We start from the raw sequence: 15,146 nt of genomic DNA, 5'->3' as shown, positions 1-15,146 counted from the left end.
ATAAGTTATTGCTAGTGGATCAGTGAAAGACCCATTTATATATTAAAATGGTACAAAATAATTATTATGACATCATGAAAAATAAATTAAGGCTAGCTGGAAGTGCTATTCTCCCTTCAAAATCAGGCTTAACATGAAATGGCTACTATAAGTTTAAGAGTATAGGTACTTATGTGAAAATAAAAAACTTCATAGGAAGACTAGGTTATACTTGTTTAGTGCTATATTCTTTACAAAATATTTTCTTACATGCTACAGAGAAGTAGGGGACTCCCATTTTACTTATGAGGAAATAGGTTCAAATGTAACTTACTAGTCATACAGCTAGTTAGCAGGGTAGTCATGTCTAGAATTCACATTTGACAGTCCAGTACTCTTTATACAAGATTACCTTTAAAGAATTCTCACCTGTTCCTAATCTCAAACTCCCAATTAACATCTTTAGGTTACCTCTATGGCTTAAATGTCTCCTTGACCCTGCCATTTTCTCAAGATATCATCAATCTATATCTTTCCTCTTGGTCGTACTGTTGGTAAAAGCTATTTATACTGCCTATCTTTACCTCCTCATTGTCCACTCACATTTCAACCCTTCAGAAGCTGGCTTCAACCCCATAATTCAAGCGGAACTACCATCTCCCAAAATAATTTACAATCAAAATGTTAAATCCAATAGTTTTCTCAGCCTTCAGCCTTCTTACCCCTCTACAGCTTCTCATGATGATTACCAACCCCACCCCCTCTTCTCCCAAATGCTCTCTCCTCATTCAATCTTAATGACAAGGCTCTCTCTATATCCTCCTGCTACCTATCTGACCAAAGCTTCTGTTTTCTTTGCAGGATCCTCATACATATGTCATCCTTTTAAATGATTATGCCTCAAGGCTCTCTTCCGGGTCTTCTCCTTCCTCTCTACACTACTTTCTTTTCTTGATAACCTCATCACCTCCCATGAGATTGGTTCAACTATTAGCTCTATACAGATATCTAGCCCTCATCTCTCTCCTGAAGGACAGACCTTCACTACCAATTGCTTTCTATACATCCACACCTAGATATTCCATATGCATCTCAAACCAAACATTCTCCAAAAAATCACCTCTCTTCCTAACTTCTCTGTGTCAAAGGCACTAATGAACTTTCATTTGCCTAGATCTGCAACTGTGGAGTCATCCTCAACCCTGCACTCTCCTTCACCATCCATAACCAACTAGTTTTGCACATCTCTCAACCCTCTTTCTTCTCACAAGGCCACCACCCAAGTCACCACCCCTTTTACCTCTTTCTCACCCAGACTGTTGCAATAACCTCTGAACTGGTATCCCTGCCTCCAATTTCAATCCTCTTCATTCTATCACCTACATAGATGTTGAACTGATACTCTAAAAGCATAGAGCTGAGCATGTTACTCTCCTGCTAAGACGCTTCAATGGTTCCCTACTGGCTCTAGGATTACATATAAACTCTGGCATTTAAAGCCATTCTCAAGCTAGCCCTACTACATCCTCCCTGGGGTACTGTTGTTCATCCTTTGTTCTCAAAAAGGACCAGATTACACCTTACTTCATGTACTATTTATACTCCAAGGAAAACTGGTTGAATTGCTGTTTCCCATCCATGATATAACATCTCTCGAATCTGTGTCTTAGCAGAGTTCTACCTCCATGCCTAGAATGCTCGCTTTCCTCACCTTCACATGTTGCAATTCCTACCTCCCTTTATGACTCAGCTCAAGTGCCACCTCTTACAGGAAGCTTTTCCTGATTCCTCCAGATAGTAATGTTTTCCACTTCCTATTCCCCTAAATTTACTCTGTTGTGTTCATGTATGGGTGTGTAGGTATGTGATATGTATATCACACATACAGTTATGTGCATAAAACATATCTATAATCTATATTACATACAGGTTATGGATATATTATATAGCTAATATATGTTGTATCCACATAGCTGTACACACAGTTTCCTCCCCCACTGCACTGTAAGCTCAAGGGAAAGAACTGCTTCATTCATCAACTTGTGTCCCTGGAGTCTAACAGATGCTAAATAAATACTTGCTGAATTAACAGAACTAACAAGAAGCAAAATTTAAAGTTGTGATTTGATAATGTGGGTGTTTCTTTCTTACCCCTTCTCAGTCAGTGAACATTATATATACTGCAATATGAAGTATTTATCTTTGTTTCAAATCCCTATCCAAGGAAGAGAGGAACTTAAGAAGCTGCCAGTTGAGGGGTAGGTAATTCCAAGTACCGCTTACTGTAGTAGATACTCCTACCTTAGTATACTAGCAACCATCCAGTTCAATATTATTACAAAGAAATCAACTGTGAGGTTAGAAGAGATGGTCTGAAATTTCAAGAGGCAATTACTTCCAATAGCCTACAAATACAAGAATAACTTTCAATCAACAACAAAATTCTCCTTTTCTAGCATTACTGAAATTCAACATGATGTCCTCATCATCAATAACTCTGTATCATTTTCCCTACCAAAAGGGCCATGCATACAAAACAAAGAGCTGTAAATGGTAAACTTAAAGATTCTTCAAGTTACCTTTTCTTCAAGATCTTCTTCCTTCTCTATATTCATCTCTTGCTTTATTTCTCCAGTCGCCCCTTCTGACTTCCGTTTACTGGATCTACCATTCAAAATGCAACAAGTCCCAATTTGAAAAGGAGGCAAACTCTTCATAGCACATACACTAACAATAATGCTCCCACAACTCAGAGAACAACAGACACAGGTTTTACACTTACCTTGTTTACAAAAAGGTCCACATAATTTCATGCCGATTAAAATCTCAATCTGTTTGCAAGTAATCTTAAAAATTGTCTCTATCTCCATCCCCCAAAAATGATTTTGTAAAGGAAGATGTTTTTAACAGTACTAAAAATCCACTCACATGAGATCTCCAAAAGACGTTAACAAACTCATAGGCAACATTTAAAAACAGTCTTCAGAAGTAGATTTTTAATATGTTATATAGATAATTGACCAGGGAGACTCCCTACAAAGGGAGAATTGGGTGCCTCATAAGTTACCAAGATAAGTGAAATCCTCCAAATCCCTTCCACCAATATTTTAACCAAAATAATATTTAAATCAGCATTAGTAAAGAAAAGTTGCCTAATTAAGGCACAGGCCATACTGACCCTTTTGAAAACAGAGATACAATAGTAGGTTGCTTGCCAGAGCTTCTCGTAACCCTTGAGCTAGCTGAAGATTCTGTTTAAAAAGAAAAAGAAACTCAAGATAAACCCTCATTATATAAATGAAAACAGTACCTGGTCATAAGTACAGTTTAAAAAAACCTAAAGGGCAGAAGTTTAGTACTTCACCAACATAACCAAATCATTAGAGAAAAAAGGATGGAATGAACAACGTTCCATGAGATGTAGGAGATATGCTATTTTCCATCCATTCAGTTAACCACAGTGGCCTATGATTCCTATAGGAGAAGGAATCAAGACAGCTCACTGGTCTATTTTAACTTCTAAACTAGAATTAAAGTACATCACATTATCTAACTTAGTAATAAGCTCTACAAAAACTTAGGAGAGGTAGGCTGACAGTGCCAAAGTAGGCATTTGGGGGTTTTAAGAGAACAAGCACTAAGTTCAGACACACACAGATTTAAAGGTTTTGAATCTACTTCTTAGATTCTATATAGTCTAATGAACTCACACTTATTGACAAGTAAATATTTGTTTACTATTTCTGTTCAAGACTGGAGTATTCTTAAGATCTGTTTTGTACCTGACAGCAGTGAAAAGAATCCAAAGATAGCACTATCCATGGACATATTCTCACATTTGGTTGGAAAACTAGAGAGTCCCTCCCCTTCAAGGCCAATGTAATGTTAAAATACTGTAAGTAATATTTATGTGCAAAGTTTAAATTTGATTACTTTTAGCCTCGCCATCTGATTTACTTCGTCTAGATTTTCTGGTTTTTGACAGAGATGTTGATGATCCAGTTGCTTCCTCCATGTCTACTGTACTATCTTCTTCAATACTTTTCTCAAAATCGTCGTCGCTGGTGTAAGTACCGTTTTCTAAAGAACCATTCACTTTTGGATTGAGAGTATGGTCTCCGTTCTCCAAAGATAATTCTTTATTTAACAGGAATTTTACTTTTGCCAAGTAACCCTCCTAAAGCAGGATAGAAACAATTTAAACAATAATTAGCATGTGGAAGCCTACAATAAAGCCCAGATACTTTCCATCTACTCTAACACTCTATTTAATATAAAGAGATATCAAGCAAAGGCTTGTGAAAAAGGCTCATTTCATCTCCCTGTGTCCTTCACATAAGGGAAGGAAATAGCCATGTTAAAAATGGTACACTAAGAAAAAGACTTACTTCAGAAAGCTCTTCTTTGTGCAATTTGATCTCCAAGTCAAATAACTGATGCTGTACTTCTGTTTGCAGAAATTCATGCAGTAGACTTAATTTCTTCTTAATAAACTCCTAGAGAAAAGAGTAATGATTTGGAGTCTCAAGAACTTTCCAGACATTTGAATTGCAAAGATGTAGCTAAATGACACTGGCAGCACACAATAATCCAGACACACAAGGCACTCGAGAGCAAAGGAATGATATAGATTCATGAAACAGAAGTATTATAAGACACAGTAACACTGTACTTCAGTGTGATCACCACACCTATTATGAAAGGAACAAAACTACCTTAGGCATAGCCTCTCATTTTAATATATTACCTATAAGGAGAAAATTACAGGAGGAAAAAGTATAAGGATATAGAAGATGACAGTCCTGTTTCTATAGATGTTCTGATAGAATTAGTGGGTCAAGTTAATGAGCTCAAGGAAGTCTTAAGTTATCGATTAATTGCAGCTTTTGAAATTGTTTTAAGACAGTAATTTTTAATTCAACTATTCTAAATGAAGGTTAGTTGAATATATGCTAGGTTCTGGTAGAGTATTTGGAAATCTACTCTCTTTGAAATAATGTCTCTTTCTGGGATTAGTTTTCAATGACGATAACAATGCCAAGGATGCCCAGACCAGATTTCCCTGGATAGAAATTCCTTCCACCAATGCAAATTGGCAACTCTCCGTAACCTTTCATCTTAGAAAGTTGCCTAGAGCAACTTGTGTGATTGGCCGACGATCATACTGCTAGTATATATCAAGAGGTAGGATTTGAACTCATATCTTTCTAATACCAAGGTCGCCCACTAAACCATGCTGCCTCTCTTGTTTTTGTTAAAAACAAACCAAAATGATAATGCCCATTAAAAACTAAATATCTATCTTGGACATCTGCACGTTAACAATCCAATTTAAGAAACAAAAATCAGGGGGGTAACTAGGTGGAACAGTGAATACAGCACTGGTCCTGGAGTCAGGAGAACCTGAGTTCAAATTTGGTCTCAGACACTTGAAGTGTACTAGCTGTGTGACTTAACCCAAACTGCCTTGCCCTCCCCGCTCCAAAAAAAGAAAAAGAAAAAAAGAAAAATCATCTAAGGAGGAATTACCTTTTCTGTAAGAATATCCTCATCTTTTTCTAAATCTTTAAGCCTGAAAAAAGAAAATATAGTTGTTATAGTACAATTTCTCCTATAGCTCAAACATACAAATACACCTCCTAAAACTCATGAAAATAATGGAAATAGACATTTCTACAATACATCTGGGCCAAGGACAGTGGATAGAGAATGTCAAGTTTGAAAGTTCTAAAAACTAATGCAATCAAACGAAGAGGACCAGAGCGTACCTAACAACACCAGCATACCTAGCTAGGCCACACGCCTTCTTTAAGAGTCAAAAGGTACCCAGGGTACACTTTATCAATTGGTACAAACGAAACCTACAAGAATACTCCCCTTTGTTGGTTCATCACCCAGCACACTCCCTAACTATGGGCATTCCCAAGGCTTTGTCCCGGATCTTCTCTCCCTCTTGTTAAATTTTCTCTTCATGACTACACTAGCTCCCATGGATTTTATTATCATCTCCATGAAATAATTCTCAGATCCATAATCAAATCCAGACTGGAGTCACTTTCTCGAGTTCCAGTTCCAGATGGGCAACTACTTACTGGACATTTCAAACTGTATGTATGTTCCCTAGACAGCTCAAATTCAACATGTCTAAAACAGAACACAAGAACTGGTGCAAAGTGAAGTGATCAGAAACCAACAACAGTTTATACAATGCCATTTAGTCACGCCTGACTCTCTGTGACCCCATTTGGGGTTTTCTGGAGTAGTTTGCCATTTCCTTCCCCAGCTCACTTTACATATGAGGAAACAGAGGCAGACAGGGTAAGTGACTTGCTCAGGGTCACACAACTTCGTCAATATCTGAGGCCAAATTTGATCTCAAGTCTTCCTGATCCTAGGCCCAGTGCTCCATCCAGCCAGCTGCCCCATACGATGACTGTTAACACTGTAAAAAAAAATAACTGAAAAACTAAAGAATCATAATCAATGCACTGGTCAATCACAACTCTAAAGACTAATGATAAACCATGCTTCCCACATCTCAGTAGAAGTAACTGACTAGGGGTAGGAAGGCAACATACTTTTCAGCTGTTGCTAATGGGTCATTTTATTTTTTGTGACTATACTTAGTTGTTACAAGGAAGGTATTTTTTTTGGGGGGGGGGGGGACTTGGGAAGGTAGTGACGATGATACCATAAAGGGGGAAGAAAATGAAGACAAGAATGTCACTGAATCATTAAAAAAATATAAAACAGGAGAACAGAAGAAAATTCAGAACAGAAAAACAGCAGTATTGGAACTACCTCACTAAATTTGAAATAACCACAAAACTCCCCCCATGTTGTAGAAAATAAAGACTCATGGTTTCACATGCAGTATACAGGGAAATGTATGTTTGTTGATGTTTGTCAAGTTTGTAATAACTAAAAGGAAAATTAAAGGCAGGAATTCTAAGTTTTTAAACCTCAAAATCCCCTCCCTCCCTATCTTGTATTTAACTTCTATTTATTTATTCTGGATATACTTATATGTATGTATGTTGTCTTCTCTAACAGAAAATAAAGTTCCTTGAGAGTAGAGGCTATGCCTTTTGTTTTTAATCATTGTATGGCTACCACCTAGGATGTGAATGGCTACTTATCCTCCAAGGTGACAGGTGCTTAAAGCATGCTTACTGATTGATTGAATACCTATCCAGAGAAGGATCGCTAAGAAGGAATAGACACTAACCTTCGAAATTCAGTGAATTTCCGGAGAGACAACACTGCATCTGTTGGCCCTTTATGAACCCACTTAGTGTATGCAGTGCTTCCAAAAAGATCAGTGGTTTTTTAGCATTTAGGTTCCATGAGGAAAAAAAAAGTGGGGGGAGAATCCTTCCCTCCCTTCCATCTCTTAAAAAGCCACCTCAAATCACTTTAAAGAGAGGCATATTTCATTACTATCTCCCTTTATTTTAGGGGGAGAAGGGAATCACAGATAATTCACAGGTTGAGTACAGCTGTGATTAAATGTCTTAGAAAACTATCAACAAAAGAAAAAAATACCTTAACCCATTTCACCAGGTGTATACAGTTTTCTATCCTAATTATGAAGCTCTCAAAAATGCATCTATACTGCTGCCCAGATAATAGTAAAGATCAACATGGCAAATGTGAGTGCCTCAAAACCAATAAAAAAGATGCAGACAAGCTACTGAGGACAGAAAGTCACTCCACAGCCAAATGGCATCCCTAATCTGAATCTGGGTTTACTCTAGGTATGATACCCATTACAGCATCATCATCTGCACACATAAGCCACATGAAACCAAGGAGCATGGGGAGGGGAGAAAAGAAGAGGACAGTGGGCTTTCTATATGTAAAGGAAAGCAACTGGACCTCAATGGAAATGTCACTAAGCAACAGTGTCATTCTGCACAGTAAGTGGGTCAGCACCAGGCCCTAGCTCAGAATGGTCTTTACACTGAAGAAAAGTAAATCAAAGAAGTACCTAAGGGTCAAAGAATAATCTCACTGATTAGGCTACTGCTTAGTAGTGAGACTTTAAATATGTGCTAAACACTCCAGTGATACAAAGTGCTGATTATTGGAACAACTGATAAGTTATTTGTATTAATGAGGCAACTAGCTTATAACGAAGCGTGATCTCCAATTCCATCTTAAGAAAAAAACATCAAACGCAGGAATGCCATACAAATTTCTTCTTTCAGTCATTAACCTGATGGAATTTGTTTTAAGAAAAAAGGAAGGCATTAGGTCTGGCTCAGATGGAAAGATTCAATGCTTAAGAAGCTGCTAGAGACATAAGGTAGTAAATTACTCAGAACAGGTGGATAGAAGCCTGCATCTAGACATTAGCAGATTAGCAGAAATAACAGTAGATTTGGAACATAAGGACCTGGGCTTGAAATGAGTGCTGTTCTGTGTGATTTTTGGCAACACCCCCATGCACACACCTTCCCTTTAGATGAAAAAAGAGGGAATGGACAGGATGACCTCCAAGAGTCCCTTCCCAACTCTATGTCTATTATCCGACATAAAGCAATCAATACCATCAATTGTAGTATGCAAGCTGAGGAGATCCAAGATTCCAAAACCTACCACAGATTTGAGAACTGCTCAAAAACTCAGATTCCTACCCACTACAAATCCTGTGTTCAAGACTGTATGGTAGCAAGTGTACCAACACTGAAATCACGTAGATGCAAAGAATGGATAGCCATGTAGCTGCTGCACAGTGAGCTGAACTGGGATCATAACAAGAAAAGGGTAAAAAACAAAACAAAAAACCATAATGCTTCCGGGGATGCATTATAACAGATTTAGGCAATAATTGTGGGTTGCTGAAAACAAAAAAAATACTTACCTTTGTCTATTTCATTTGATGTTTTAACAATATACTTTGAAAAGGTAGGACAAGCTTCAGTTAGCTTCATTTTCCTGAGCCTGTCTTTGACATGCCTAAAGTTAAAAGCTAGCAAGTGACAGAGCATACAATTGAAAAAAAAAAAAAAGGTAAATAGACCAACTCATAATAGCACTATCTGATGCTCTTTTAAAGCTACATTTCAGGGCAACCACAACCTGAAGCAAAATTGAAAATGGCCATAGGCTTTGTAAAATGACAGCAGCAGTCCCAAAGAAAAGGATTAACTAACAAACCAAAGCAGCACAGAAAAAAAAATCACAGTTATATACTGGACTTGTTAGCTTTATCCAAAGAGATAAGATATCACAAATGCCACTACTATCGACTTTAACAAGGTTACTAATACATACTGAATATTATACTGTTACAAGGAATGAGTTTTATATCAAACTGAATCAAAACATTAATTACTCTTAATCAGACTAATAGTACTAAGAGAGAATGGCCATCGATCTTCCACACACACAAAATCCCATGCCTTTGGCTACTCTTAAAGGAAGCTACCTCTCCCATCTGAAACCATCCTTGCCACAGCCACTATATGAACCAATACAAGATACAGATCTTCTCTCCCTCTTTCCCCCGACTCCTGTGCCATGTTGCAGAGTTAAGTTTTAGAGAAAAACTGACCAGTAACAGTCATATTTTTATTACCAAGAACTATGCCTTACAGAGTCTGGTGGCCAAGATGCTTTCTTTTGGGTTGTGAGGCTTGGCACTTCTGTGTCAAAGTGAGATGTGCTGTATTTTTGAGAGTAAAACTCATTTTATTGGTCTCTGCTTATCTTTGTAGGGCTGGAAGGTTATAGAAGCACATCTTGAACTTTCAGATACTAAGCTGATCTTAGTTTGATCCTTAGGCTTCCAGCCTAAGGCTTCCAGCATTCTGACACCTCTGTAGGTCACTCTCCCAAAATAGAGAAGAGAAAATAAAGTGCTTTCATAGGCACCAGACTTTGAGCATGTTAATAATCAAAATACTGTTTTAAGTAGAAATTATTTACAAATTTTGTTTACAAATACTTCAATGGCTGAAATAAGTTCTTATTAGAAACTAAATACTGCAAAATGTGTAATCTTTCAACATTCAAAGCTTAGAGTAAACAAAAGGCCTGAAAAGAAGACAAATATACTTTCTTATAACTTCCAAAATAGCTTTCTAAACCTGTGAGGATACAATTTAAAAAATATATACAATTTGTTGTTCTTTGTGACCCCACTTGAGATTTTCTTGGCAAAGACGCTAGAGCGATTTGCCCTTTCCTTCTCCAGCTCATTTTATAGATAAGGAAACAGGAAGATAAGGTTGAGTGACTTGCCCTGCTAGTAGGTGTCAGAGGCCACATTTGAACTCAGGTCTTCTTGACTCCAGGCCCAGCGCTCTATCTCTGGCATGCCAAAATATAATTAGAGGTAAAATACGGTAAAATTTCAACTATCTAGAAATTTCACTGAAGGAGTCATCTTAGATGGCTGAGAGTTTACCCACCATAAACATCAAAGTGTTTAATTTTGTCATTTGTGATGGAAATCTGTCTTCGGCCCATAGCACTTATTAAGTCTGTACAGTGAATGAGGCACTGCCCTGGAACACCTTCCCAGTTTTCTTAAGTAGAGAATATTGAACTTAATAATTAGAACCATCATTTGAATGTCCATGATCATAGAGTAATCCGGTAATGCCTCAGGGGCCTACAGACCATTAGGAGGGGCTGTTTGCCTCTTTTCTAATGACTCCAAACAGTCAAGTTTTTTAAGTTCTCAGATTAGTTTTTTTTTTAAACTTTTGTGATCACCTGTGAGTACCTACACATCTAGCAACTCCTCTGTCCTTCTAATTTCTAGGTTTGGAAGTAAAATTAACAAGTTTCTTAAAACTGTTTATAAGTTAAAAGTAAACAGAACTGAGCCCCTGAAAAATTATTATTCTACAAGTGCATAAACTTTATACTTCACGAATTTTTACATTTACTTATGTTTTCTCAGAAACATTTTATACTTCTTACATGATATTGGTCTTTATCCTAGACAAGTGAAGTTCTCAGGTAACACAGTTCTGGACATCTGAAGTGTTAGTGAACATAATTTAAGTATCTATATAAATAAAATTCTTATTTCATATTCTCTAAAAATGAAAGTCATTTTCATTTCAAATTAATCTATAAACTATTCATCTTTCTGCCTGGCACAGATACACTATAACAATGTCGGTATAAGGGGCAGGTAGGTGGCGCAGTGAGTAGAGCACAAGGCCTCACTCACTACCTGTGTGACCTTGGGCAAATCACTTAACTCCAATTGCCCTGCCTTCCCCCCTCCAAAAAAAAAAAAAAAAAAACCACAATATTAGTATAAGATACCTTGTACAAAGAAGCTACTTAGTAAATATTTATTGTACTTAACTGAATATGTAAATCACCAACTTTTCTTCATTTCAGTAGTAACTTCCTTTGAACAGTGCTAACTACAAACACAACTATGAGTATAATAGTTACTACCATATAAAACAGAGTTTAGTACTCTCTGGAGGTCCCTTCCAGTTGGATTTATATATTAATAACTAAAAATTAAAATGATGCTGATACAATTACCACCTTGTTCTTCAAAAGTCATTTCTGAATCCCTACTCTCCACAGAATATTGGACAAGGGTGAGGTTTTATATGGATAGGTATAAAGATCCCAGGCCTAGGGGGTGGGGAGACTAAGGATAATAAGTAAAATAATTAAGATGATATAAAAATGCCAATGAAAAATTATCTGAGAAACAATTAGAAGTGGAAAGGACATTGTGGTGGGAATCAGAGAAGGCCTGTGATCCAGTCCTGATTCTGACATTAGCTATAGAGGCCCCTTTTCATTCTAGGATTAGTACATATGCTATTTATTTTATAGGGTTTGTCAGAGGAAAGCACTCTCTAAACTAAAAAGCACCAAATAAATGTGAACCCTGGGGCTATCCTTAGTCCTACTTCATCACTGGAAGTCTTTAAGCAGAAGCATGACAATCACTTGTCAAGAATATTGAAAACCTGATCAGCTCGCTCACTCTTGGTAGTGCTAAGACTGATGATCAATGAATGTCCCTTCTAACTCTGCATTTCTGATATTCTAAGAATAATCCTAAAATGAAAAGTGCTTCTTCAGTTTTCAGTAAACCATGTTCTATTAATTCAGTCTGGCATCTGTTTTATAAAAGAGAAACTGAGCAACTTACGACTGAATAAATATATGTAAGAATTTTCTAACAAAGCAATCCAAAAGTGAAATGGTTGTCAGAAGACAGTAAATTCCCCATCAACTGGAGGTATTCAATCCAAGACTTGAACTCATCTGACAGGGAAGAGAGAGAGGGAGGTCATTAATTAGACAGGAGGTAAGCCTAGAAGACTTTCAAGGTCCTTTCTAAATCTGATTCAAAGTGACTTGCCCAAATTTACCTAGAAAAGTTGCAGATACAGAACCAGAATCGGGTCTCCCAATTCCTAAACCAACTATTAACAAAACTCAGCAAAATCTCACCTATTCTCATTATTGTAGTTTGCACACCGTGATCCTCAAGTTCTAAGACAAATTGTAAAAAACCCTCACTTAGAATTATTTAAGTTGAGAACTTAGTGGGGATACCAAGAATCAGAAAGAATTTACTCTAAGGTCTCTAAGCACAATGTTTAAAATGTTTCTGTATCATCTTTAAAAATGCCACTCCAAGTTCATCAACTAAGATTTAAAACTCATATTTTCCAGTGCCTTGATGCAAATAACATCAAAGTATAATTAAATGGTTTTTTTTCCTGGTGCTAAGAGCTGTGTCTCTCTTAAAACAGTATTTAAAATAGCAAACATCAAGTAATCAGAGACCTAATACTACACTTTGAAGATGTATGACATCAAGATCATACTAATCATAGCAACTCTTTTGTGAGGTGTTTTCTCCTCTGTGAAATGGGGACAAGTGAGGGAGAAATTGAGTTAGTTGCCAAAGGTCACAGGGTGAATCACTGGAGTGCCAGGATAAACTTGAAGTTCTTGGCTCTAACCACTAAACACTACATGGTGGCAAACAAATCTCAAAGCCACCCAATAAAAATACATTTTTTTAAAATGAGATTACACTCGGGTTCCATAGAAAAATTTCTGCCAAAGCAGACAAGGCAACTGACCTCAAGGCTAGCCACTTTACCTGAACATCTTCATAATCACCTTGCCTGAGGACGGAGCCAAGAAAAAAAATAAAACTGTAAATTACAGTAATAAACAAAGTAATCAAAGGTTATCCTGCCACAATAAGGACAATTATAACTAATTAATTATAATGGCCCTGGAAAGAGAGCAAACCAGCGGCTAGATCCCTGATAAGGGTCCTTCCCAGAGAACTTGCATTTGCTATCACGATCACACACAACAGACACAAATGCCTTGCTACCAATTTGCAGGGAAACACCATAAAATAATACTTTTAAATGAGTGATTCTGCTATTAATTTCAATAAAGAGACTAAAGATGGCTCAAGGGGGCATTTCACACGTCATTACAAGCACTAGGGACAAATGGATGAGAAATACAGCCTGGGTACAAATCCTGGGGAAGGGGAAATCCACGCCTGGGCAGGTCTCCCCACTCCACCTCTTGCCCCAAGAACGAAAGCCTCGGGAGGGGCAGCAGGAGCAAGCCCACCCCAACCGGGAGAATGGAGGGGGAAGGAAAGCCCAGGGGCCTTCCCAAGGGGCCAGTGGGGGCTGGGGAGGCCTGCGCCCCGGCTCTCGCGTGGGTCAAACGCGGCCTCCCCAGCAGCAGCCCCACGCCCCAGCCGACCATTCCCAGCCCCAGCTGGGGCACGAGCAGGCGATGAGGGCCCCCAGGCGGGGGCTGCAGCGGCAGACACCCCCCCACACACTTCCTGTCACTGGCACCGCCGGACCCCGGCGCCTCCGCCTCCCCGAGGCAACCCCCAAACCAACCCCCCCCAGCCCGCTGGGCTCCAGCTGACAGCCCCGCCCCGGGGCCAAGGCCGCGGGCAGGTCAGGGTGGTCCCGGGCCGAGGCCACCCCTCTCCCTCCTCACGCACCTCCGAGACGCGACACCGCGTTTTGGCGCCAAATGTCCCGGGGAGCTGGGAGGGCGGAGGCGGCAGCTACGCGGGACGGGGCCCTCGTGGACCGACGCCCCCGGAGGGACCCGCGGCCGCGAGCCCAGCCAACGGCCAACGGCCCTGGCGCGCGAGCCCTCCGCCCCGACTTGGGGCCTGGCCCGGCACCGGCCCGGCCTGTCAAGCGGCCGGCGCGCGGTAGCTCCAGCCGGGCCCTGCCCTGACCGGCCCAGCGCGGCCCGAGCCCCTGCAGTCCCGGGCAAGCGGCACTTACCGTCTGCGGACCTCCTCCGGCAGTGGGAGCGCGGGCGAGCCCGGCGCGGCCACCGGGGCCGGGCCAGTGCGGGCGGGCATCTCGCGGATCCGAGCGGGGAGCGGGGAGCGGGGCCCGGGGGGTCGGAAGGGAGCCGGCACCGGCCGCGCAGGAACTAGCGCGCGGACCGCCGGCTTTTCGCGCGGAAACCAGAACCGCGGAGAGGGGAGGGGGAAGGGGAGAGGAGAGGGATATACCAACTGGGAGGGGGGTGGCTGGCCGGCTACGGGGTGGGGACTCCGAAGCGACCATTCCGGGAAGGATTGTACCAAACGCAAAGTACCGGCGGGGGGTGGGAATTGGGAATGGAGGCCCCCGCCCCCCGCTCCGACTCCCCTCCCCTCCCCTCCCAGACAGTCCCCCTCTGCTCGCCGCCTCACACGCGGCTGCAGGGGGAGGGTGAAGAAGGAGATCGGTTTGTGTCATCCCGTGGTGCCCGAGAGGAGAGCGGAGCGGCCTGTACCATCGGCAGCGAAGAGAGAGGGGGAGAAAAAATGGACTGGCCCAACGCGCCTCTCGGGAGCTCCGGGGCAAGGATGAGGGAAGAAGCAGACATTAGATCCTGAAACCTGCAGAGGATGAATCTGGGGACCCAGGTCTACCTCTAGATGGAAACTGAAACTTGTCCACCACAGCCTGTCTGCTTTGCCTCTGCATGTAGTCACACTGTGTTCTCAAACCCTGCGTGCAGTCACCTGTTTTATATTGCCTACAGTCAGGTGGTCTTGTCAAGCCATTCATTGTCTTGTTAGCCCCGGCTGCGATCACTGTCTGCTCAGCACCCACCTGTTTGGTTAATCACTGCCTACAGTCAGCTCGTCTTGTCCAGTCATTCAT

The 15,146-nt window shown here is 40.6% G+C and overlaps 1 protein-coding gene across 1 annotated transcript in view; it reads right to left on the bottom strand.

The window, feature by feature from the left end:
• The window catches only part of LOC118852268 (DNA (cytosine-5)-methyltransferase 1-like), a 51,453-nt gene extending 36,983 nt beyond the window's left edge, over positions 1-14,470 (bottom strand). The window contains exons 1-6 of the mRNA XM_036761975.1: positions 14,271-14,470; positions 5,509-5,551; positions 4,368-4,475; positions 3,913-4,156; positions 3,158-3,230; positions 2,559-2,643 (exon numbers count right to left, since the gene is read on the bottom strand). Of these exons, the coding sequence (XP_036617870.1) occupies positions 2,559-2,643; positions 3,158-3,230; positions 3,913-4,156; positions 4,368-4,475; positions 5,509-5,551; positions 14,271-14,350 (633 nt within the window). The 5' untranslated portion in view covers positions 14,351-14,470. The remainder of the gene's footprint in view (positions 1-2,558; positions 2,644-3,157; positions 3,231-3,912; positions 4,157-4,367; positions 4,476-5,508; positions 5,552-14,270) is intronic.
• Positions 14,471-15,146: the final 676 nt, after the last annotated feature.

This window comes from Trichosurus vulpecula, chromosome 1, assembly GCF_011100635.1.
Source record: "Trichosurus vulpecula isolate mTriVul1 chromosome 1, mTriVul1.pri, whole genome shotgun sequence".
In the NCBI taxonomy this organism is placed as follows: Eukaryota; Metazoa; Chordata; class Mammalia; order Diprotodontia; family Phalangeridae; genus Trichosurus; species Trichosurus vulpecula.
The sequence above is the reverse complement of the archived record's forward strand: the minus strand, read 5'-3'. Positions and strand labels throughout refer to the sequence as shown.